The sequence below is a fragment of the Oncorhynchus mykiss genome, chromosome 6 (genome assembly GCF_057628025.1).
Source record: "Oncorhynchus mykiss isolate SJ-2025 chromosome 6, ASM5762802v1, whole genome shotgun sequence".
NCBI classification, from domain to species: Eukaryota; Metazoa; Chordata; class Actinopteri; order Salmoniformes; family Salmonidae; genus Oncorhynchus; species Oncorhynchus mykiss.
In genome coordinates this window covers 25402086-25425572 of record NC_143027.1, presented here as the reverse complement: position 1 = coordinate 25425572, position 23487 = coordinate 25402086, and the positions used below count along the sequence as shown (strand labels likewise).

The following is a 23487-nucleotide window of genomic DNA, read 5'->3' as shown; positions in this document are numbered from 1 at the left end:
GCCCTTAGTTTGAAGTTGTAATCCGGAGACAGGTGTTTTATACAACAGCCTTCTGTGTGTCCTATTTTTGACTCCCTCTACATATTTGCAATCAAAGCCATTTTCCCAATATCCTTAGCTATAAATATCCTAATTACACCGGGCATTCCACTGATTTCAAAACTTGGTCCTCCAGAAAGTGCAGAGCAACACTTGCAGATCTACTACGTGATATCTTTAAAGAAAAAGCAGCGTTAGAAAGGATTACCTACACATACTGACCAGCTCATGTCATAGACAGAAAGAAGTGTGCTACATGGCAGACCAATCCAAACTCATCTCTCGGCATGTCCAGCTCACACAATATCTCAGACAATCATGGCTAGCGGGAAGGTTCCTGTCTTTTCCTAGGTTAAATCAACTAGGCTCCAGTGATGGAAAAAGTACCCAAATATACCTTAATTACCTTAATTAAAATGACTAAAGTAAAAGTGAGTCACCCATTAAAATACTACTTGAGTAAAAGTCTAAAAGTAGTTGCTTTTAAATGTACTTAATCTTGAAACTACCCCTCCCGGATCCGGGAGAATTGTCATCAACTACACTAATTAGCATAACGCAACAGACAAAAAATCTTACTAGAAAATATACATATTCATGAAATCACAAGTGAAATATAGTGAAACACAGCTTAGCCTTTTGTTAATCATCCTGTCATCTCAGATTTTGAAATGATGCTTTACAGCCAAAGCAAGACAAGCATTTGTGTAAGTTTATCGATAGCCTAGCATATCATTATGTCCAGCTAGCAGCAGGCAGCTTGGTCACGAAAATCAGTAAAGCAATCAAATTAAATCGTTTACCTTTGATGAGCTTCAGATGTTTTCACTCACGAGACTCCCAGTTAGACAGCAAATGTTCATTTTGTTCCATAAAGATTATTTTTATAGCCGAAATACCGCCGTTTGTTCTTCACGTTTTGTTGAGAAATCCACCAGAAATTGGATCCATAATATCGACAGAAACATGGCAAACATTCTTTATAATCATTCCTCAAGGTGTTTTTCAAATATCTATTCGATAATATATCAACCGGGACAATTGGCTTCTTAGTAGGAGCGAGAGGAGCAATGGCCGCCTTTGTCTATTACGCACAAATCACTCTGAGAGCCACCAGCTGACCACTGAAGCAATGTTGTCGTTCACGCTCATTTTTCAAAATAAAGCCTGAAACTATGTCTTGTCACTGTAGACACATTAGGGAAGCCATAGAAAAAGGAATCTGGTTGATATCCCTTTCAATGCTCAATATGGAGGCATAGGAACGCAGAGGTTTCAAAATAAGAGTCACTTCCTGATTGGATATTTCTCAGGCTTTCGCCTGCAATATCAGTTCTGTTATACTCACAGACAATATTTTTACAGTTTTGGAAACTTTAGAGTGTTTTCTATCCTGTCAATTACATGCATATTCTACCATCTTGTCCTGAGAAATAGCCTGTTTAAAATCAAATCAAATTTATTTATATAGCCCTTCGTACATCAGCTGATATCTCAAAGTGCTGTACAGAAACCCAGCCTAAAACCCCAAACAGCAAGCAATGGAGGTGTAGAAGCACGGTGGCTAGGAAAAACTCCCTAGAAAGGCCAAAACCTAGGAAGAAACCTAGAGAGGAACCAGGCTATGTGGGGTGGCCAGTCCTCTTCTGGCTGTGCCGGGTGGAGATTATAATAGAACATGGCCAAGATGTTCAAATGTTCATAAATGACCAGCATGGTCGAATAATAATAAGGCAGAACAGTTGAAACTGGAGCAGCAGCACGGTCAGGTGGACTGGGGACAGCAAGGAGTCATCATGTCAGGTAGTCCTGGGGCATGGTCCTAGGGCTCAGGTCAGTTGAAACTGGAGCAGCAGCACGGACAGGTGGACTGGGGACAGCAAGGAGTCATCATGTCAGGTAGTCCTGGGACATGGTCCTAGGGCTCAGGTCCTCCAAGAGAGAGAAAGAAAGAGAGAAGGAGAGAATTAGAGAACGCACACTTAGATTCACACAGGACACCGAATAGGACAGGGGAAGTACTCCAGATATAACAAACTGACCCTAGCCCCCCGACACATAAACTATTGCAGCATAAATACTGGAGTGGAGTAAAAGTAAAAGTTGCAAAAAATAAATACTAAAGTACAGATACCACAAAAAACGATTTAAGTAGTTATTTAAAGTATTTTTACTTAAGTACTTTACACCACCGCTAGGCTCATAATTTAACAATTGTATCCATATTTACAGATAGCATAGAAGTTTGTTATTAAGTCACATGAAAGTTCACATGTTCCAGAAGGCATTTCTGCCAAAAAACACATTTTGATTTAAAAAAATTCAAATGCCTCTCCTGTGAAGTAGTGACATATGCCTAGTTTCCTGAAACGAGTCACATATGTTGCTGCTACTCAGTTTATTATCTATTCTGATTGCCTAGTAACTTTTATCCAGGGCCAGCTCCAGAATGAATCAGTTGGATGGGTTTTGTTAATGGGTCTGGGGAAGCATACAATTTATCCTACCATTTCTACCTATCTGCGTGCCAGTTATGAATATTTTTATATGCGCATTTTCGTGGAAAAGTTTAATTTCAATAGTAATGTTTTCGTTTCTCAAAATTATTGTCATGTGGTTAATCATAAAAATTTGAATAAAAATAATACAAATTTAAAAGTTCAAATTCAACTAATGCAAGAACACCAGCCTTTGCCATATGGACTCATTGATACACCATGATCCATTGGCAGCTATAGAAATTAGCGCATGGAACTCAAACACAGCCTATTGGCCAATGCAGCAGTAGACCTATAACTTCAATTGTCAACTAAATAAAATGCATAGACCTAAAGCTGACAAATAAAATAAGAAAATAAGCTTATTTTTTTAAATAGCTGTGGATTGTTTCAAATCACAAGTGCATAGGCCTATGCCTATGCCTATTTGGGAAGCCAGAAATTTGGGCAGCGCGTGTGCCAATAGGCCTAATAGCTGATTATTGAGTTCCAGCTGTCATTGAAAAGCATCTCAAATGTGTGAAGATATAATGTGTCTTGAGTATCATATAAAATGTTGAGACAAGAAGAAGGGGAGGGGCGTGTGGCGAAGATATGGGCATCTCTCTCCAGAATGTGCTTCACTGTCTCCCGCCAATTCTTGCACATTCATTGTTTCATTGTGTGAATTGTTTGCCCTTAGATTGTTTATTTTGATCACGTACAGAGACAGAGGGGTGCTGTGCTGTTTCGCGCTCTCGGATGCTTTATCTGAGATTGATGCGTCTCTGTTGGCGTGCGACTCGGTCAAATACATTTGAAATATATTTCAATATTTTATTTGGACGGGCAAGGAGGTACAGTAGGGCGGGCCACCCTTAACCCAGGTCCTGCTTTTACCCCTACCTACTGTATATGTACTATACATATTACCTCATTTACCTCAACTACCTCGTACCCCTACACATTGACTCGGTACTGGTACTCCTTGTAAATGACCTTGTTATTGTTATTTTACATTCTTACTATTTCATTTTTTTAACTGCATTTTTGGGAAAGGGCTTGTGAGCAAAGTAAAGTCAACACCTGTTGTTTTCGACACGTGACAAATAACTTTTGATTTGATTTGAAATTGCCATCTGTTTTGTCAGAGGGACTGTGGAGGAAGCAGTTATGTAAGGCAGTTTTCTGTCATGCCATTGCTCTGACAGCACAGCACAGCCCATCTCTCTCCACACTGATTGCTACTCTGTTATGGAATGTGGCACAACTTATTTGGTTGTCATTTTAAATATTTCTACACACTTCTGCTTCATGGAGAAATTAGGTTGTTGTGCGCTCGGATGCAAAATATCACTCATTCACTCTGAGTGAAAAAAATATGTGAATGGGGAGTGAGTATGAGCCTTACAAAAACCCAGGTTTCAGCAAATAAAACGCCTGATCTATTATTAATTGTTTTCCTGTTTTCTTTTTTGGTTTATACCTTTGACCCCTTTTTCTCCCCAATTTCGTGATATCCAATCGGTAGTTACAGTCTTGTCCCATTTCCGCAACTCCCGTACAGACTCGGGGGAGGCGAAGGTCGAGAGCCATACGTTCTCCGAAACACGACCCTGCCAAGCCGCACTACTTCTTGACACACTGCTCGCTTAAACCGGAAGCCAGCCGCACCAATGTGTTGGAGGAAACACTGTACAACTGCCGACCAAAGTCAGCGTGCATGCGCCTGGCCCACTACAGGAGTCGCTAGAGTACGATGGGACAAGGACATCCCGGTCATCCCTAACTCTCCCCTAACCCGGACAACGCTGGGCCAATTGTGTGCCGCCTCATGGGTCTCCCGGTCGCGGCCAGCTGCGACACAGCCTGGGATCGAACCTGGGTGTGTACTAACGCCTCTAGCATTGGGATGCAGTGCTTTAGTCACTCGGGAGGCGTTTTCCTGTTTTCTGAGTCACATTCATAATTGAGAGCATTATATATTTGCTCAGATGTCTTTTCTCGAAGTACAATGCGTGTTGCTTGTAGTTCTTTGTTCATCACAACAATAAAAAAGGGAAATTTATGCTGGAAAGGGTGCCATGTGCCATATGCACTGTAGACAAACTGGCGTCGTTGTCCAAGCAGCATAAAGAGAGCTTTAGAGAGAGTGCATATTTATCTCTTTCAATCTCTCTTTCTTTCTGGCAAGCCTCAAATGAAGGAGATGTTGTTTAGTGCCAGTGCGCTTCGGAGACACTGTGTGAAATGTATTGGCCCTGAGCCCTGCCATTTGACACACAAGACATGGCTAACAGATCTGGTGCCATTTCCATTCTCCTTCTGCTCCTGTGTAAAGCTGACCTTTGCTTCCTCCTGGCTATATTTAAACTCTGAGCACCGGAGACTGTCACTGGGAAATTATATTATCAATGCTCTCCATTTGTCTGCCCTGCCGTATATTCTCCTTGCATACAATTATATATATTCATATTGTACTGTTGCAAACAAGGGCAGTGGTAAACACCCAAGCCTTCATGTCCAGAGCAGGCACCTGTATTATTCTGTACGTAAATCTGAGAAGCTCCATTTAGTATGATATGTTACATTTCGTATGGTATGTATTAATTTGTGGAAGTCCATCACCCATTTTGTATGATATGCTTTGAATTACAATTTGTATTGTATGTTATGAATTTGCAAAACGTACAAGGTACAAATTTACAAAATGTATGATATGTTACGAATTCTAGCTAGGTGGCTAACAGTAGCTAGCTTACTAACGTTAGCTAGGCTAGGGGTTAGTTAAGTTTATGTTTAAAAGTTAGGAGTTAGGTTAAAGAGTTAATGTTAGGGTTAGGGGAAGGGTTAGCTAAAAGAGTTCAAGTTATGGTTAGGGTTAGCTAACATGCTAAGTAGTTGCATAATAGCTAAAAAGTAGTAAGTGCTAAAGTTGTCCGTGATGAAATTCAAACTCTCAACATTTGGGTTGCTAGACGTTCATGTTAAACACCCATCCATCCACCCCGACCAACCATCCTACTTTTGTTTTTTCCTTAAGTAACCATCTGTCTTACGTAACCATATCAAACACAACATATGTTAATTTTATGCTTATTATGTTATGTCTAGTCTATGAGACCAGGCTGGAGCAGGGTGACAGTTATGTGGAGCTTCCCTCTGAGCTACAGACTCATATATATTACTGTACAGAGCAACTGTGTATGGGCAGTACACAACATGTCAATACAGAGTTGTGAGAAATAGCTATCATACCAAGGACCAGAGAGTTGACCTTTTGTAGAACCACAGTCTATAAAATGTCATGGTTTTTTATTTTACCTTTATTTAACTAGGCAAGTCAGTTAAGAACAAATTCTTATTTTCAATGACGGCCTAGGAACTGCCTGTTCAGGGGCAGAACAACAGATTTGTACCTTGTCAGCTCAGGGGTTTGAACTTGCAACCTTCCGGTTACTAGTCCAACGCTCTAACCACTAGGCTATGCTGCCGTTTACAGACATTGATTTAGTCATTAGTAGCCACTATTTTTAGTCATAGGAATGTGTGTTGATAGAGCTTATGGAAACACCATTACTTTATCATAAAATATTGATCCTCTCCCATCTCTCTCTTTGTCTGTGCTGCAGGTCAGATGTGGGTTTCCAGAGGGTCCTACAGGTGGATCTGGAGGTGGACAGCTTCCTGGGTCCACTGGGCAGCCGCTGGATCACGTGGCAGGTTGAGTACCCGGGCAGCCATGCCACCATACAGGAGGCAGAGACAGAGATCCGGCTTGCCCAGAAAGACCTGGGGGGCATTGTGCCCCTGGCTATGGTGAGTGGTGTCACTCAGTCAGTCAGTCAATGTCACTACAACACATAGAGCAGATGGGCTGTACCAGAGTTCTGAAATTCATTCAAAGTTCTATGGGTTACACAGCGTGCATCCTGCTGTTCAGAACAGTGACTACACTTCCCTTAACAGCATCTTATATTTACTTTTATACCGTAATGTGATTAAAATATATTGAACAAAAATATTATCGCAACATGCAAAAATTTCAAAGATTTTTCTGAGTTATAGTTCATATAAGGACATCAGTCGATTGAAATAAATTCATTAGACCCTAATCTATGGATTTCACATAACTGGGCAGGGGTGCAGCCATGGGTGGGCCTTGGAGGGCACAGCCAATCAGAATGGGTTTTGCCCCACCACTGGGCTTTATTACAGAGAGAAATACTCCCCCCCTCCCCCCCAGACAATCCTGCAGGTGAAGAAGCTGGATGTGCAGTTCCTGGGCTGGCATGGTTAAGCGTGTTCTGTGGTTGTGAGGCTGGTTGGACATACTGCCAAATTCCCTAAAACTACCTTGAACATTCCGTTATTTGGCAACAGCTCTGGTGGAAATTACTGCAGTCAACATGCCAATTGCACACACCCCAAAAACTTGAGACATCTGTGGTATTGTGTTGTGACATTGTGTTACCTTTTATAGTACCCAGCACAAGGTGCACCTGTGTAATGATCATGACGTTTAATCAGCTAAATGATATGCCAGACCTGTCAGGTGGATGGATCATCTTGGAAAAGGAGAAAGGCTCACCAACAGGGATGTAAACAAATTTGTGCACAACATTTTTCAGAAATAAGGTGTTTGTGTCTATGTAACATTTCTGGGATCTTTATTTTCAGCTCATGAAACATAGGACCAACACTTTACATGTTGCGTTTATATTTTCTTCAGTTTAGTTAAATACAAATGTAAGAAGAACAAAGACACATAATTCTTAAAGATAAACAAAATATAGAATGCCATAGGATTACAATCATACTGTACACTATGATTTTGGCGTAATACATTTACTGTATAGTTATCGTCCATTACAAAATCAATATTAGATCTGATATAACTACACTGATTTGCAGACCTGTAGCTCCAGTGTTTTGCCTCTGGAGTGTGTGTTTTGGCATGGAGGAGTGGGTACATGTGGCCCTCAGCAGGCCCTGTATCTGGGGCCCAGAGGCTCTCTGTGGCCTGAGGCAAGGCCTGGAGGTGTGTGTCTCTCTTAGGTTGCTATACAGATGAGCCTCTGCTGGGCAGATTCATCAAAGCTACTCTATTTAACTTCACAGAACATCTCACCACATTTGCCTTGGTTTTCTAAACAGAGTTAGATCCAGAAAAGCAACTTAAAGATGCCAGAGAGATCAATTACACCCACTTACAAGCATGACATGTTGCTTGCCAGTGTTGAGTTATGTGATTGTGATGCATCTGTAAGGGCTTCATTTTGTGGTATGCTAAATGAATGTTGTGAGTGCACTGTCGGGACCTTCTTAAGGATCTGCCCCTTTTTTTCATTTTTTTGACTAAAATGACATACCCAAATCTAACTGCCTGTAGCTCAGGCCCTGAAGCAAGGATTTGCATATTCTTGGTACCATTTGAAAGGAAACACTTTGAAGTTTGTGAAAGTGTGAAAGGAATGTAGGTGAATATAACACAATAGATCTAGTAAAAGACAATATAAAGAAAAAAACAACCGTTCTTTTGTATTTTTTTGTACCATCTTTGAAATGCAAGAGAAAGGCCATAATGTATTATTCCAGCCACGGTGCAATTCAGAGTTTGGCCACTAGATGGCAGCAGTGTATGTGCAAAATTTTAGACTAATCCAATGGATCATTGTATTTCTGTTCAAAATGTTGTATCAAGACTGCCCAAATGTGCCTAATTTGTTTATGAATAACTTTTCATATTCAAAATTGTGCACTCTCCTCAAACAATAGCATGGTATTCTTTCACTGTAATAGCTATTGTAAATTCGACAGTGCAGTTAGATTAACAAGAATTTAAGCTTTCTAACCAATATCAGATATGTCTGTCCTGGGAAATGTTCTTGTTACTTACAACCTCATGCTAATCACATTAGCCTGCGTTAGCTTAACCGTTATTTATAATATATATATATATATATATATATATATATATATATATATATATATATATATATATATATATATATATATATATATATATATATACTGTATATATATATATATATATATATAAAATGTATATAAAATGTATAAATGGTTCCATATTAGCAGTTTCTATAGCTACATTATAGGTGGCCATGGGTGTAAGGCAGCCCCCGAAGTGACTCTCCCACTACATGGGTGACTGTGCCTGTATTCCTGTGTTGCTGTGCTGAGAGGAATGCAGATACTGTAGATCTTGTTCCCCAAAAGTATTTAGGATTTTTAAAAATGTATTAGGATCCCGTAAACTGTTGCTGAAGCAGCAGCTTCTCTTCCTGGTGTCAACAGACTCATGTCCCGGATAATTTATGCTATGTTTACAGAGGTACAGTATATTATCCATATTTCCCTTTTCATATTCCTTTTCTTCTGACGTGCCAACAAAAGGATAATTGCACCCACACTTTGCATTGACACAAATTGTATGGAGAATGTATCTTTCTCATATCAGTATTTCATACCGTCTCTGTGAGGGAGCTTTATGTGGGTACCAGAATGAGCATGATACCCACTTACGGCTCAGTCTTTTTTATTTGCAGATAAATTAGCTCATATTTTAGTATAGAGTATTTGCAAACTTATTAATGAGGGAATACTATTTGAGATGTTTTTGTAGCTGTCAGAAGTGCAGACTGACTTGGGATCTTTGTGAAGTACTGTACACTCCAAGCCTGGGGCGTTGCCAGAATTTTGGAGCCCCGTGAAATAAACAACTACCGGGCCCCTAACATAGAAATCAGAATGTTTCAGATTAAAATAACGTACTGAACAATATGTGTTATTAAATGTACTAACTAGAAGCTTCTGCTGCTCTATACTACAATTGTACAGATTCTAGTTTCCACCTTCATCCTTTGCCTATATTAATAGTACTGCAAAACATTTTGGTTCCTAACGTTAACAAAAGCTGTCTTGTGTCTTGAGATTTTTATGATGCTTTATTATAAATAACTACACAATTGGTGACATGTTTGTTAATATATGGTATTGTAGTCAGTTTTAATGAAGAAATTACTAATGATCCATGTTTCAGATTAAATAATGTATTACCAATTCTTATAAACAAGGCTAACCCTCTTCTGCCCCATGCACAATTCCTAAATAAATGCCTAAATAGCATACCCAAAATAAAAATAAATCCTGAACTATGTGGGGTGCAGGCATAAATGTGGTACCTACAGAGAACAAGCATCTGTGAAATTACAACTGTAGTATCAAGACATTATGTGGGCATTCCTGAGTAAGTTCAACAGGGGATACACCATAGCAGAAAATACTCTGAAACAGTATTTTGCCCGTCCCCGGGCAGGCTTGTGTAGAACAGGTTAAGGCATTTGTCCTTGTGTTTTTTCCCTGTAAACAAAACTCAGAGGTTACACTGCTCCAATAGCCCAGCGTCAAGCCTTCTTGTGAGCAAACTAATTCATAGTGCCTTTAAAGATTAATTTTCTAGCTAACTGGTTTTCAATTGAAAGGATGGCATGGCTGTTCAACCTGTCTTGGCACATTGTAGATCTTAGATAGTTCTTTATACGTTTCGGCTTACTGAAGACACGTTCACCCACAGCAAATGTTACAGACATTCGCAATTCAATGCACACCTCTCCAAAAATGCTCTGTAGCTGCATCTTGTGGATGGCATTTAGGATTTCTACAGGAGAAAGACCATCTGAAGAAGTGGCACCATATATTGTCTAATAATGTCACACTTCATTTTCAAATCCATCTGTGAGATCTTTGGAGTAATTCCTTCTCAATTTGTGGTGAGATACACAAATTTGGTTTTCAGTCATTTTCCTAAATGTAAGTATTGATGAAAACTCCTTGCATATAGCTGCAATCGCATGTCCAAATGACTGATTATACCATCCAGAGCCACATAAAACACTGTGTTGCAAAATCCAGTGTCTGACTTCTGTTCATTTGCTATGTCATCTTCAGTCTCATCAGGGAAACGTTTTCTTTATTTCTGGCGACTCCTCTGTTCACTGTGAAGCTGAGTAGTTACACCCATTTCATTTGCCACCATGGAGGCTTCTGCCAGAAGAGCATCCCACTGATTACAAAGAGCCTGTATTTCTTCCTGTAGTGCCTTATTAATGTGAGCTGATTCAGTGTCCAGATAAATATTTCCTGACTGAAGAATTAGGCTTCTATTCTCAATACACTGCAAAACCTTTACCCAGAAAGTGAGCGGCAAGATTGCCTTGAAAGACATGAAGTAGCTTTTCAGACCTTTTGCCTCAGATTTGGCTTTGTTTGTCAGGCTACAGGTAGCAAGAAGCATGTCTAGAGCCTTGATGATAGACAGTAAATTAGTTGACACCGGTTGGACCGCAGCAATACCCGCACTCAGTCCCATGTCTGAAAAGCGGTTAAGACAGCAGCCAGTCTTTTCCTTGAGAATGGCCCATTGCTCTGGGCTGGAACTGAACAGATTGTAAAGACGATTCCCACAGCCAAAGAGGTTGATACTTCTGGGCACGACTGAGCTGCATGTACACTCACAAGATTAAGAGTGTGGGAGGCACAAGGTGAGTATGTGTCCAGTGGATTATTTGGCAGTATGTGTGCTTGAACTTCCTTCACTTTCCATGACATATTTGCACCATTATCATAGCCTTGACCACGGCAATCTGCTATGTCAATACCATGCCCTTCCAATGCACTCAAAATCATTTCAGAAATGTCACTGCCTGTCTTTCTAGCAAAGTCTTTAAATTCAAGAAAACATTCAGTTATTTCCCAGTCACCTGTTCCCTGAACTTTATCTTTGTGTACATATCTCACCAATAATACATTTTGCTCAGTATGGGAAATGTCTGGATTTGCATCACATATAACCGAGTAATAGATTGCATCTTCTCTTTCATAAAGTACTGCTTTCAAAACCCTTTGACCACATATTCCTATGAAGTCGTTTTTGCTCTCAGAGCTGAGGTAATGAGTCAGTCGTGCTCCTTTCTTTTTGTCTCCGACTTTCTGTAAGTGCACACGTAATAGCGGGTCATAATTTGACAACAGCTCAAGTAAGCCTAGGTAATCTCCATTATGCACATCATCAAGATCATCAGATTATTATTAGATGCTAAGTGCAGTGTCACATCCAAAATCCTTTCTAGAAGTGCTCTGTTTTTATACATTTCGGACTGGATTTGTTTCTGCAGCTGACTGTCTATACCTATAGCTGTAGTTACAGTATGCTGCAGATTTTTCCATTTCCAGTAACAGTTCTTGTGAGACACACCATCCTCATGCTCTGGAAGTTTGTCATACATTCTCCACCATTTCACGGATGATATCTTATAGCCATCCTTACTATTCAAAGAACTGGGTGATGGTTTACTTTGCTCATGATAAAAAAGAACACAAGGAATGCAATATAATGCCTTTACACTCTTAGTATAAATAAGCCAGCCTGCACCTTTTCTCTTCCGTTTGCTGACTTACTGTACTGTAAATAGTTGGGTAATGGCTTGCCTTCTGTGTCTGGGGGCATGATTATATACAGTTCTGTCTCCTCACCACACCTGTTGGCTAGTCTGCAAACAATAGCTTCTCTTTCATGGTCTTGTACTTTCTCTGGCCACAGTGCTGGATCATCTAAAAGCTCATTTTCCTCACTTTGAATCTGTCCAATCTCTTCCTTTCCCTTATTACTTGCTTGTTCAATCTCTTCTGTCACTCCTTCACTGGCACTAGTGCTACTCTTTCACTCCTCTTCCTCCTTCCTGCTCTCCTCTGCATCAGAGTCTGTCTGACAGCTTTCGGCTGAAATGTTGCCTGCCTGGGGCTCTCTAGGCACTAGAAAGTGAGTAAACAAAGGGAATTGTAGGTTTAATGTTCGCTCCTACGAAGGTTACCATACTAAAAATCTACCACTGAAAGAAAAAAACCGTTTTAATAGAATACATATCAAATAGAATACGTATTTAAGTGTGTCTAAGTCATCATGTGCCTATCTTTACAATTTAAAAATGGTCTAGTTATTCTGCTGCTTCTACAAAAAAACTGCCTCACCTCCAAGGTCCGCTGTTTCAACTTCCTGTAGTAAACAGACGTTGGGATCTTTGTCTACAGCAGTAGTAGTAGCATCTACAGTACGGATGGGTAAAGTGAACTAACTCACTTTTGTACATCGAGCTGGGCTGTACAATTGACCTTTTTTTGTGCCCAAAAAACATAATACTTCCAGATCAACTGTAATATCAATACCATTGTAAAGCACAATTTCTCCCATTTCCAACAACATCTATAACGAGACCTTCATGATGCCCATCTCTGCATGATTCAAGAAGGCAATAAGCTGTCGGGTCTTTTTTTTAAATGGCGGGTGGGGAAGCGAAACCTATTGCGTGGTAGTTAGAAGGAGAGATGTGTGGGGAAACGGCTTTTTTCACTCGATCTGTCCATCTTATCACCTTATAGCCTCTAAAATGTAAATTAAGCACTATAAAGAGTTTATATAACGTGTCATTACATACCTATTTGAAGGTTTGTGTCAAATTTGAATTGGGTATTTAGGGCGGTGCGAAAGGGATCTTCAGAAGTAAACAGTGGCTTTTGAGAGTCATGATAGCTTGCAGTGATGTCCCAAAAAATGACTAGATATCCCCCCTTACCCTGTCCCTTTTTAAACGGTGAGAGAAGTGCTACACCTGGTGGGAAGAAGCTGTAAGACAGAATTAGTTGCTTTATGCGTGCTGTACGTTATATCGTGACGTGTCATGGCGTCGGAGGGGTCAGTTTTTTCTACTTTTCTCCAATACTATAGATCCATTACCATGTCAATCAACACTTGAATAGAAACGTAGTTCACACCAGATTTTGTTGTCAACGCAGTCGCTACAGTCACCTTAGCTTTCTTTGCAGCCTCGTTTGAATGTCGCGGTTGCGCACATTTGTACAGAATGGGGTTTGCGTACGTTAGGCTACATGTTAGGTTTTAATTTTAGTTTGGCTAGCTAGCAAATATTGGGGAATACAGTTATAATAATATATAAATAAAAGCTAATTAGCTAGCCATAGCTGGTAGTGGTAGCTCATCATCATGTTAATAATTACTGCTCTGACCGAGCAAGCTATCAAGCTAGCTGTATTGGCTAGCTAGGCTAGCCGTCTGCATTGACTAGCCGTCTGCATTGACTTACCACTCAAATCCTTCTCCTCATTTTGTTTTCTGGGAAAAAACGTGGTGAGTAATTTTTTTCCTGAATTTTGCAGCATCTGTCTTTGTTTTTCTGAAAACCTGATTTCGTTTCGATATCTCTCATGAATGCTTAGGCTACATGCCGGAGCAACTGTCAGATCTCCTCGTGTAGAATAATGGACCAAACCATGTGCATTATGGGGGGCGGGGGGGGGGGGGGGGGGGTACAAACTGGATGGTTGGGTAGAGATACCTGATCTGATTATGGTTATACGTTTTAATTTTCATCACAGATTTTTTGGTCTAACATGTTTTAAAATTATAAACAAATAATTATCTGAACATTTAGGGGCCCCTACCAGGCTAGGGTTCATGAATCATTCATGTTTATCCCCCCTTAACAACGCCCTAATACCCATCATTCTAATAGTATCTCATAATATGATGAAATCATTATGCGTTTTGAGTGCAATAAGGATTTATGGTTCAAGGCCGATTATAAAGGTTTTTATAAAGCGACAAAGATCTATCATAATTAATCTGCTATTAGAATCACTTGCTAAACTTGGCAGAATCAATTATGGACATAATCATCATTGCGAGAGGCTCATATGAGAAGATGAAGGGTGTATTCAAATACATTAGAGCAGGTTACATACGTGTACAGTGTATGGATATGCTATGCAAACTCTGATGCTTAGTCATCCTTTCCTGATTCTGTATTTGAGTGATTCTATTTTTATGGTTATGACTATATGTAATGGAGTGACTCAACATTTCAATGCATGCCTATCTCAGGACTGCACCTGGTCAATGCTCGGTGGACATTTCCATTGCTGATATTGACATTGTGAGCTGTTGTTGTCCAGCCTTACTCCAGTCCTATATCAATTCATTCACTCTTCATTCATTCAATCTTTTTTCAATCATTCAATCTGTCTGTTTCTCTCTTCCTTTCTTCCCCCCATTTGTTGTGGTGTCCAATCTTACCTACCTTTGTAGTTTCCTGGCTAGTAAAGTGCAGACTCATGTCAGACCATTCTCATGTTCAGTATACAACCGGGTTTTCTCTCACTGCCTCTCTTTTGTAAATTGTCTCACACAAAATCCACACAAAATAGACTCATATTATGTACACAACTCACACACACAACCTCAGACATAGTTTTTACCAGCACGTCACATGTGCAACCAGAAAAAAAACTGTAGACCACCTTTACTCCACAAACACAGATGAATACAAAACTCTCCCCCGCCCTCCATTTGGCAAATCTGACCGTAATTCTATCCTCCTGATTCCAGCTTACAAGCAAAAACTAAAGTAGGAAGTACCAGTGACTCGCTCAATACAGAAGTGGTCAGATGACGCGGATGCTACGCTACAGGACTGTTTTACTAGCACAGACTGGAATATATTCCGAGATTCATTCAATGGCATTGAGGAGTATACCACCTCAGTCATCGGCTTCATCAATAAGTGCATCGACGGCGTCGTCCCCACAGTGACCGTATGTACGTACATATCCCAACCAGAAGCCATGGATTACAGGCAACATCTGCATCGAATTAAAGGCTAGAGCTGACGCTTTCAAGGAGTGGGACACTAATCCGGACACTTATAAGAAATCCCGCTATGCCCTCAGACGAACCATCAAACAAGCAAAGTGTTAATACAGGATTAAGATTGAATCCTACTACACCGGCTCTGAAGCTCGTCGGATGTGGCAGGGCTTGAAAACTATTACGGACTACAAAGGTAAACCCAGATGCGAGCTTCCCAGTGATGTGAGCCTATCAGACAAGCACCAGCAACACTGAGGCAAGCAACACTGAAGCATGCAAGAGAGCACCAGCAGTTCTGGATGACTGTGTGATAACACTCTCAGTAGCCAATGTGAGCAAGACCTTTAAACAGGTCAACATTCCCAAAGCTGCGGGGCCAGATGGATTACCAGGACTTGTACTCAAAGCATGCGAGGACCAACTGGCAAGTGTTTTCACAGACATTTTCAACCTTTCCCTGACCAAGTCTGTAATAACTACATGTTTCAAGCAGACCAAGGAAGCGAAGGTAACCTGCCTACATGATTACCGACACGTAGCACTCACGTCGGTAGCCATGAAATGCTTTGAAAGGCTGGTCATGGCTCACATCAACAGCATCCTCCCGGATACCCTAGACCCACTCCAATTCGCATACCGCCCCAACAGATCCACAGATGAAACAATCTCAATTGCACTCCACACTGCCCTTTCCCACCTGGACAAAAGGAACACCTACGTGAGAACACTATTCATTGACTACAGCTCAGCGTTCAACACCATAGTGTCCACAAAGCGCATCACTTAGCTAAGGACCCTGGGACTAAACACCTCCCTCTGCAACTGGATCCTGGAATTCCTGACGGGCCACCCCCAGGTAGTAAGGGTAGGTAACAACACATCCGCCACACTGATCCTCAACACAGGGGCCCCTCAGGGGTAAGTGCTCAGTCCCCTCCTGTACTCCCTGTTCCATCATGACTGCACGGCCAGGCATGACTCCAACACCATCATTAAATTTGCTGATGACACAACAGTGGTAGGCCTGATCACCGACAATGACGAGACAGCCTATAGGGAGGAGGTTAGAGACCTGGCCGTGTGGTGCCAGGACAACAACCTTTCTCTCAATGTGATCAAGACAAAGGAGCGTCTAAAGTTCCTTGGTGTCCACATCACCAACGAACTATCATGGTCCAAACACTGCTGAACAATTAATCAAATGGCCACCGAACTATTTACATTGACCCCCCCCCTCCAATTGTTTTGTACACTGCTACTACTCGCTGTTTGTTATCTAGGCATAGTCACTTCACCCCTAACTAAATGTACAAATTACCTCAACTAACCTGTACCCACGCAAATTGACTCGGTACCAGTACCCCCTGTATCCTCGTTGTGTTCCTTTTATTATTTTTTACTTTAGTTTATTTCGTATATATTTCCTTTACTCTTCTTGAACTGCACTTTTGGTTAAGGGCTTGTAAGTAAGCATTTCACGGTAAGGTCTGTTGTATTCGGCGCATGTGACAAATAAAGTTTGATTTGATTTGAGTCACAGAGCACAATCAGTATCTTCAGAGAGTATTCAGGCACTAAAAGTATTTTCCACATTTTGTTGTGTTACAGCCTGAATTTCAAATGGATTACTTTTAGATTTTGTATCACTGATCTACACACAATGGTCCAAAATGTAAAATACAATCGAGTAGTGAATTTCAAGCACAGATTCAACCATAAAGACCAGGGAGGTTTTCCAATGCCTCGTAAAGAAGTGCACCAACTGCAGTGGCGATTTTAGCATGTCAATCTTGGTGGCGCAACAACATCAAAAAACTAGTGGGATGCATGACAGCTAAGCCACTACACTACACAACACAACACTAAACTATACATGAATCGCACTATAACAGTGACAAACAGTACCCACAAACTGTTAGGTGTCACGTGTGCTCCCTCTCCGGCCTCTAGGTCACCAGGCTGCTCGTTATGGAGCACACTTGTCATCATCGTTACGCGCACTTGCGCGTCATCAGACTCACCTGGACTTCATCACTTCCCTGATTACCTTCCCTATATACAGTATGTCATTCCCTTTGGTTCCTTCCTCAGGCATCATTGTTTCTGTTTCATGTCTGTGCGTTCTTCATGTTTTGTTTTATGTTTCGTTCATTTACTATATTATTAATTCCCTGAACTTGCTTCCTGACTCCCAGAGCACACATTACATTAGGGCCTACATAAAGCTGTCCCAACAGCAGTTCCAACATCTTACCTCTGCTACACCTGGTTATTAGTGGAGCCTTGTCTGGCAGCGAAACAGTTAATTCAGCCTCATTTACTGCCTTTAAAAAAAACAGCTGATATGGCTAACTTGCTTAAACAAAGGTGGTTTATAATGACAAGTGAGATGTACAAACTATGGCATAAGGAGACAATGAGCGTATGAGAGTCAATCGATTAAAACATTAATGAGCGTGCTAGGACGGACATAGTCAATATAACTATTTGTTTAGCACTTTTTGTTTAGTACAGGTTTCAGAACATGGGTACAGATTTCAGAACATGGGCCGTTCTTACAGTGTTCTCCCTGTACACTAAGTCAGAACCATAGGATAAATAAAGGGGGTATATAAGCAGACAATGAAAGCTCTTACAATATTATATGATTAAATTTCTCTAAAACAGGTTATAGGCTACATGTGCACCACCAAGTCAGAACAGTAGGTGAAATTAAGAGGGGTAAATAGACTAAATTATTAGGGGTTGGCACTAACAGGCTACTAACATCTTACTACACAACATACACTTAGTATTACTTTCTCAGCTACAGTATGCACACCTCCCTGGCATATTATATAATTTATGCAGCAGCATACAATATATTTTTGGACTCACCTTGTTGTGCTGTGCTCACTTGAACAGAAAGGTTGCGCGGCGGTCCTTCGTAGGCAAATTATGTAATCAAAGTCTGGCATTCTCTGGATTTATGGTGCTTTCAAAACAACTGGGAATCATGATGATGTCATTGATCTTCAGGTCGTACCTCTAGAAAGAGGCCGGATTTACAATTTCCGAGTTGAATGACCATTCAAAACATATTTTTTCCAGTCGGAGCTCGTTTATTCCCAACTTCCCAGGTGTCTTGAACTCACTGAAGTCAAGTTTTCGTAGTTCCAAGTTACAGTTGTTTTGAGCACGGCACAAATCATGCTTTATTGACAGAATGGCCAATGTTGAATGTTTATCTGGGATTAAGAGCCCCTTAATCCCAGATTTGGGACAACACAGCCACTGTCACTGATTCCGTCTAAACCACTCATTGGTGCAATTTCCAACTTGTTGTGTAATGTTTATGTCCAATGGTCATTGAGCATCGATACCTTTTATCTATAATTTGTCTTCATTATTTATCTTCATATGACAAGGATTAAAAAGATTTGCCAGTAGATTGGAGATTTGATTCATGATGATGACTGCAAGCTAAAAATTTTGTTGACATGATCAATCCAATCAAAGCTACTGTACATATAACGTGATTTGACATACTTTTATCTGTGGCCAATGACCTTGAGCCTTCTTGGACGGGCACTTGTAATGTAACTCTATGGCAGCAACCAAGGCGCTAGAATTTTTAAAGTCAACCCTTCGACTTGGCAGTGACGTAGTGTCCCCATGAGTGCCAGACCTCTGAGCTAATAACGGCGCAACGCTCCGTATTTTCTGCTGGCTTGCTCCACCACCACAGAAAGCATTGAGCTAGGCTGAAACACCTGCATTTTGGAGCTGCCTTACTCAAGAAAACAAAAAAGAGACCATGTTTGTATACAGCTTTATTAAATTAATGATATATATATTTTTACATTGTTTGCAAACTATTATGTGACACATATTAATGCCAAAATAACATGCAAAACAAGCTAGCCCCAACAAGAAAACAATACTTTTTTAATACATTTCTTTGCTAAAAATGTGGGGCTCATAAACAGAAACAGGGTCGCTTCTGACCAATTGGTTGATGTCAACAACAAAAAAGTAGACATTGAATATCCATTTGAGCATGGTGAAGTTATTAATTAGGCTTTGGGTGGTGTATCGATACACCCAGTCACTATAAAGGTACAAGCGTCCTTCCTAACTCAGTAGCCGGAGAGGAAGGAAACTGCTCAGGGATTTCAACATGAGGCCAATGGCGATTTTAAAACACTGTTCAATGGTTGTAATAGGAGAAAACTGAGGTTGGATCAACAACATTGTAGTTACTCCACAGAACTAACCTAAATGAACGAGTTATAAGAAGGAAGCCTATACAGAATAAAAAATATTCCAAAATATGCATCCTGTTTGCAACCATGCACTCATGTAATAAATGTGGCAAAGAAATTAACTTTTTCTCCTGAATACCCAACATTATGTTTGGGGCAAATGCGATGTTGATTATGGCAGCCCCCTGCACCCCTCTGATTCAGAGGGGTTGGGTTAAATGCGGAAGACACATTTCAGTTGAATGCATTCAGTTGTACAACTGACTAGGTATCCCCCTTTCCTTTCAACACAACGCATCACTGAGTACCACTCTTCATCTTTTCAAGCATGGTGGTGGCTGCATCCATGTTATGGGTATGCTTGTCATCTGCAAGGTCTAGGGAGTTTTACATTTTTTTTAAAGAAATGGAATACAGCTATAAGCACAGGCAAAATCCTAGAGGAAAACCTGGTTCAGTCTGCTTTCCAACAGACACTGGGAGACTAATTCACATTTCAGCAGGGCAATAACCTAAAACATAAGGCCAAATCTACACTGGAGTTGCTTACCAAGATGACATTGAATGTTCCTGAGTGGCCTAGTTACAGTTTTGACTTAAATTGGCTGGAAAATCCTTGGCAAGACTTGAAAATAGCTGTCTAGCAATGATCAGCATCTTGACAGAGCTTGAAGAATTTAAGAAGAATAATGGCAAATATTTTACAATCCAGATGTGGAAGCTCTTAGTGAATACTTATGAAAATGAGATATTTCTGTATTTTAATTTTCAATACATTGCAAACATTTCTAAAAACAGGTTTCACTTTGTTATTGTGGGGTATTTTGTGGGGATGGGTGAGAAAAAACATATTTAATCCATTTTGAATTCGGTCTGTAACAACAAAATGTGCAAAAAGTCAAGGGAAGGTGTATGAAAACTTTCTGAAGGCACTGTATGTTCACTCACTCACTCACACACACACACACACACAGAGAGACTTGAGTATGTGTCGGAAAATGTGTTTGTGTATTATGCATGCTTCAATGCAAGAGAAGGCACACCAGCGAGGAAGGCTGAATTAGATTACTTGGAATCACTCTGGCATGAAAAGCCTCTCTGCTCCTATCCTCCCCTCCCCTTCTATCCTCTCTTCCTCTCCTCACCCTCTCATCCTCTCCTCCTCAACCTGCTGATGGAATAGAGGAAGTAAGGTAATATAAAAGCAGTTCTTGATTCTGCTCCACTTCCCCCCTGCCAGAGGGAGAACATGAACATGAACTGTGTTTCTGCGTTACATTCTGTCTCTTTGGTAGGACAGGACAGGGGACTGCACAAAGGCCTGTATCAGTGACACAACACTGATGTCTTCCAACTGTTGATCCTTTTTGTTTGGGGTGTAGAGGGTTCAGAGAGGAGAGCAGGCAGCTCTCTATAGGCCAGGGAGAAGAGAAGAGCATTATTATTACTGATGGGTGACAGAGAACCAGATGGTGGTAGCTTAGTGGTTAGAGTGTTGGTCCAGTAACCAAAAGCTCACTAGTTTGAATTCTGGAGCCGACCAGGTGAAAGATCTGTCAATGTGCCCTTGAGCAAGGCACTTAATCCTAATTGCTCTGGATAAGACCGTCTGCTTCATGACTAAAATGTAAATGTACCAGAACCCACTGGATTCTCCAATTACATTGAATGAACTACTGGACCAGATATAAAAATCCTCCAACCCATAAAGCATTGACGGTATCCTAAATTAACCTTTCTGATCTCCCCATCCCGGATCCGGGATCGTGAATACAGACTCAAGCTCATTACCATAACGCAACGTTAACTATTCATGAAAATCGCAAATGAAATGAAATAAATATGCTAGCTCTCAAGCTTAGCCTTTTGTTAACAACACTGTCATCTCAGATTTTCAAAATATGCTTCTCAACCATTGCAAAACAAGCATTTGTGTAACAGTATTGATGGCTAACGTAGCATTTAGCGTAGCATTTAGCATTAGCATTCAGCTGGCAACATTTACACAAAAAAACAGAAAAGCATTCAAATAAAATAATTTACCTTTGAAGAACTTCAGATGTTTTCAATGAGGAGACTCTCAGATAGCAAATGTTCAGTTTTTCCTGAAAGATTATTTGTTTAGGACAAATCGCTCCGTTTTCTGCGTCACGTTTAGCTATGAAAAAACCCCTGTATCCAGGATTGTGTAAATCTATCAGCAAGCTCATTAGCATAACACAATGTTAACTATTCATGAAAATCGCAAATGAAATGAAATAAATATGCCATCTCTCAAAATATGCTTCTCAACCATAGGAAAACAATCATTTGTGTAAAAGTAGCTAGCTAGCGTTAGCATTTAGCGTTAGCATTTAGCGTTAGCATTAGCGTTAGCATCCAGCACGCAACATTTCAACAAAAACATAAAAGCCTTCAAATAAAATCATTTACCTTTGAAGAACTTCAGATGTTTTCAATGAGGAGACTCTCAGTTAGATAGCAGATGCTCAGTTTTTCCAAAAAGATTCTTTGTGTATTAGAAATAGCTCCGTTTTGTACATCACATTTGGCTACCAAAAAAAAACGAAAATTCAGTCCTCAAAACGCGAACTTTTTTCCAAATTAACTCCATAATATCGACTGAAAACATGGCAAACGTTGTTTAGAATCAATCCTCAAGGTGTTTTTCACATATCTCTTCGATGATATATCGTTCGTGGAAGTGTGCTTTCTCTCCTGAATCCCAGGAGAAAATGCCCGCACCTGAAGATTACGCACAAATTTAGACAAAGGACACCGGGCGGACCCCTGGAAAATGTAGTCTCTTATAGCCAATCTTCCAATGATATGCCTACAAATACGTCACAATGCTGCCGAAATCTTGGGGAAACGGCAGAAGGTCTAAGCTTATTCCTGTCGCATTCACAGCCATATAAGGAGACATTAGAAAACAGAGCTTCAGAAATTCTGCTCATTTCCTGTTTAACGTATCATCTTGGTTTCGCCTGTAGAATGAGTTCTGGGGCACTTACAGACAAAATCTTTGCAGATTCTGAAACTTCAGAGTGTTTTCTTTCCAAAACTGTCAAGAATATGCATAGTCGAGCATCTTTTCGTGACAAAATATTGCGCTTAAAACGGGAACGTTTTTTATCCAAAAATGAAATAGCGCCCCTAGAGATGCAACTGGTTAAATGATAAACTATACAGACCACAAATCCAAATTAGCTATACTTTAACATCTCCCTCAGCTCTGGCATCTTCCCCGATATTTGGAACCAGTAGCTGATCACCCATCCACAAAAGTAGGGACAAATTGGACCGCAATAACTGCTGTGGGATCTGCGTTAACAGCAACCTCTGGAAAATCCTCTTCATTATCATTAACAGCTGACTCCTACATTTCCTCAGTGAAAACAACGACCTGAGCAAATGTCAAATTGGCTTTTTACCAAATGAACGTATGATAGACCACATATTCACCCTGCGCACCCTAATTGACAAACAAACAAACCAAAACAAAAGTATGCTTTTCTTAGGCTTTGTTGATTAAAAAAATATTTTGATTCAATTTGGCATGAGGGTCTGCTATATAAATTGATGGAAGGTGTTGTTGAGGAAAATACTGTACATATGACAAGATGACATCCATCAACAAGTGTACGCTTAAATTGGCACAAAAAAAACACAGGAGCTCCTCGGGCTGTGGGGTGAGAAAAGGGAGCAGCTTGAGCCCCAACCTCTTCAACATACACTGAGTGTACAAAACATTAGGAACACCTGCTCTTTCCATGTCATAGACTGACCAGGTGAATCCAGGTGAAAGCTATGATCCTTATTGATGTCACTTGTTAAATCTACTTCAATCAGAGTAGGTTAACAGGAGGAGACAGTTTAAAGAAGTATTTAGAGAGCCTTGAGACAATTGAGTCCTATATTATGTAAACTCAGCAACAACAAAAAACGTCCCTTTTTCAGGACCATCTCTTTCAAAGATAATTCA

General features: G+C 40.4%; 1 protein-coding gene across 1 annotated transcript in view; it reads left to right on the top strand.

Moving 5' to 3' along the window:
• Nucleotides 1-23487, top strand: part of LOC110525591 (transmembrane protein 132C) — a 203284-nt gene that overhangs the window by 132556 nt on the left and 47241 nt on the right. Inside the window, exon 4 of the mRNA XM_021605839.3 lies at nt 6149-6335. Coding sequence (XP_021461514.3) covers nt 6149-6335 — 187 coding nt within the window. The remainder of the gene's footprint in view (nt 1-6148; nt 6336-23487) is intronic.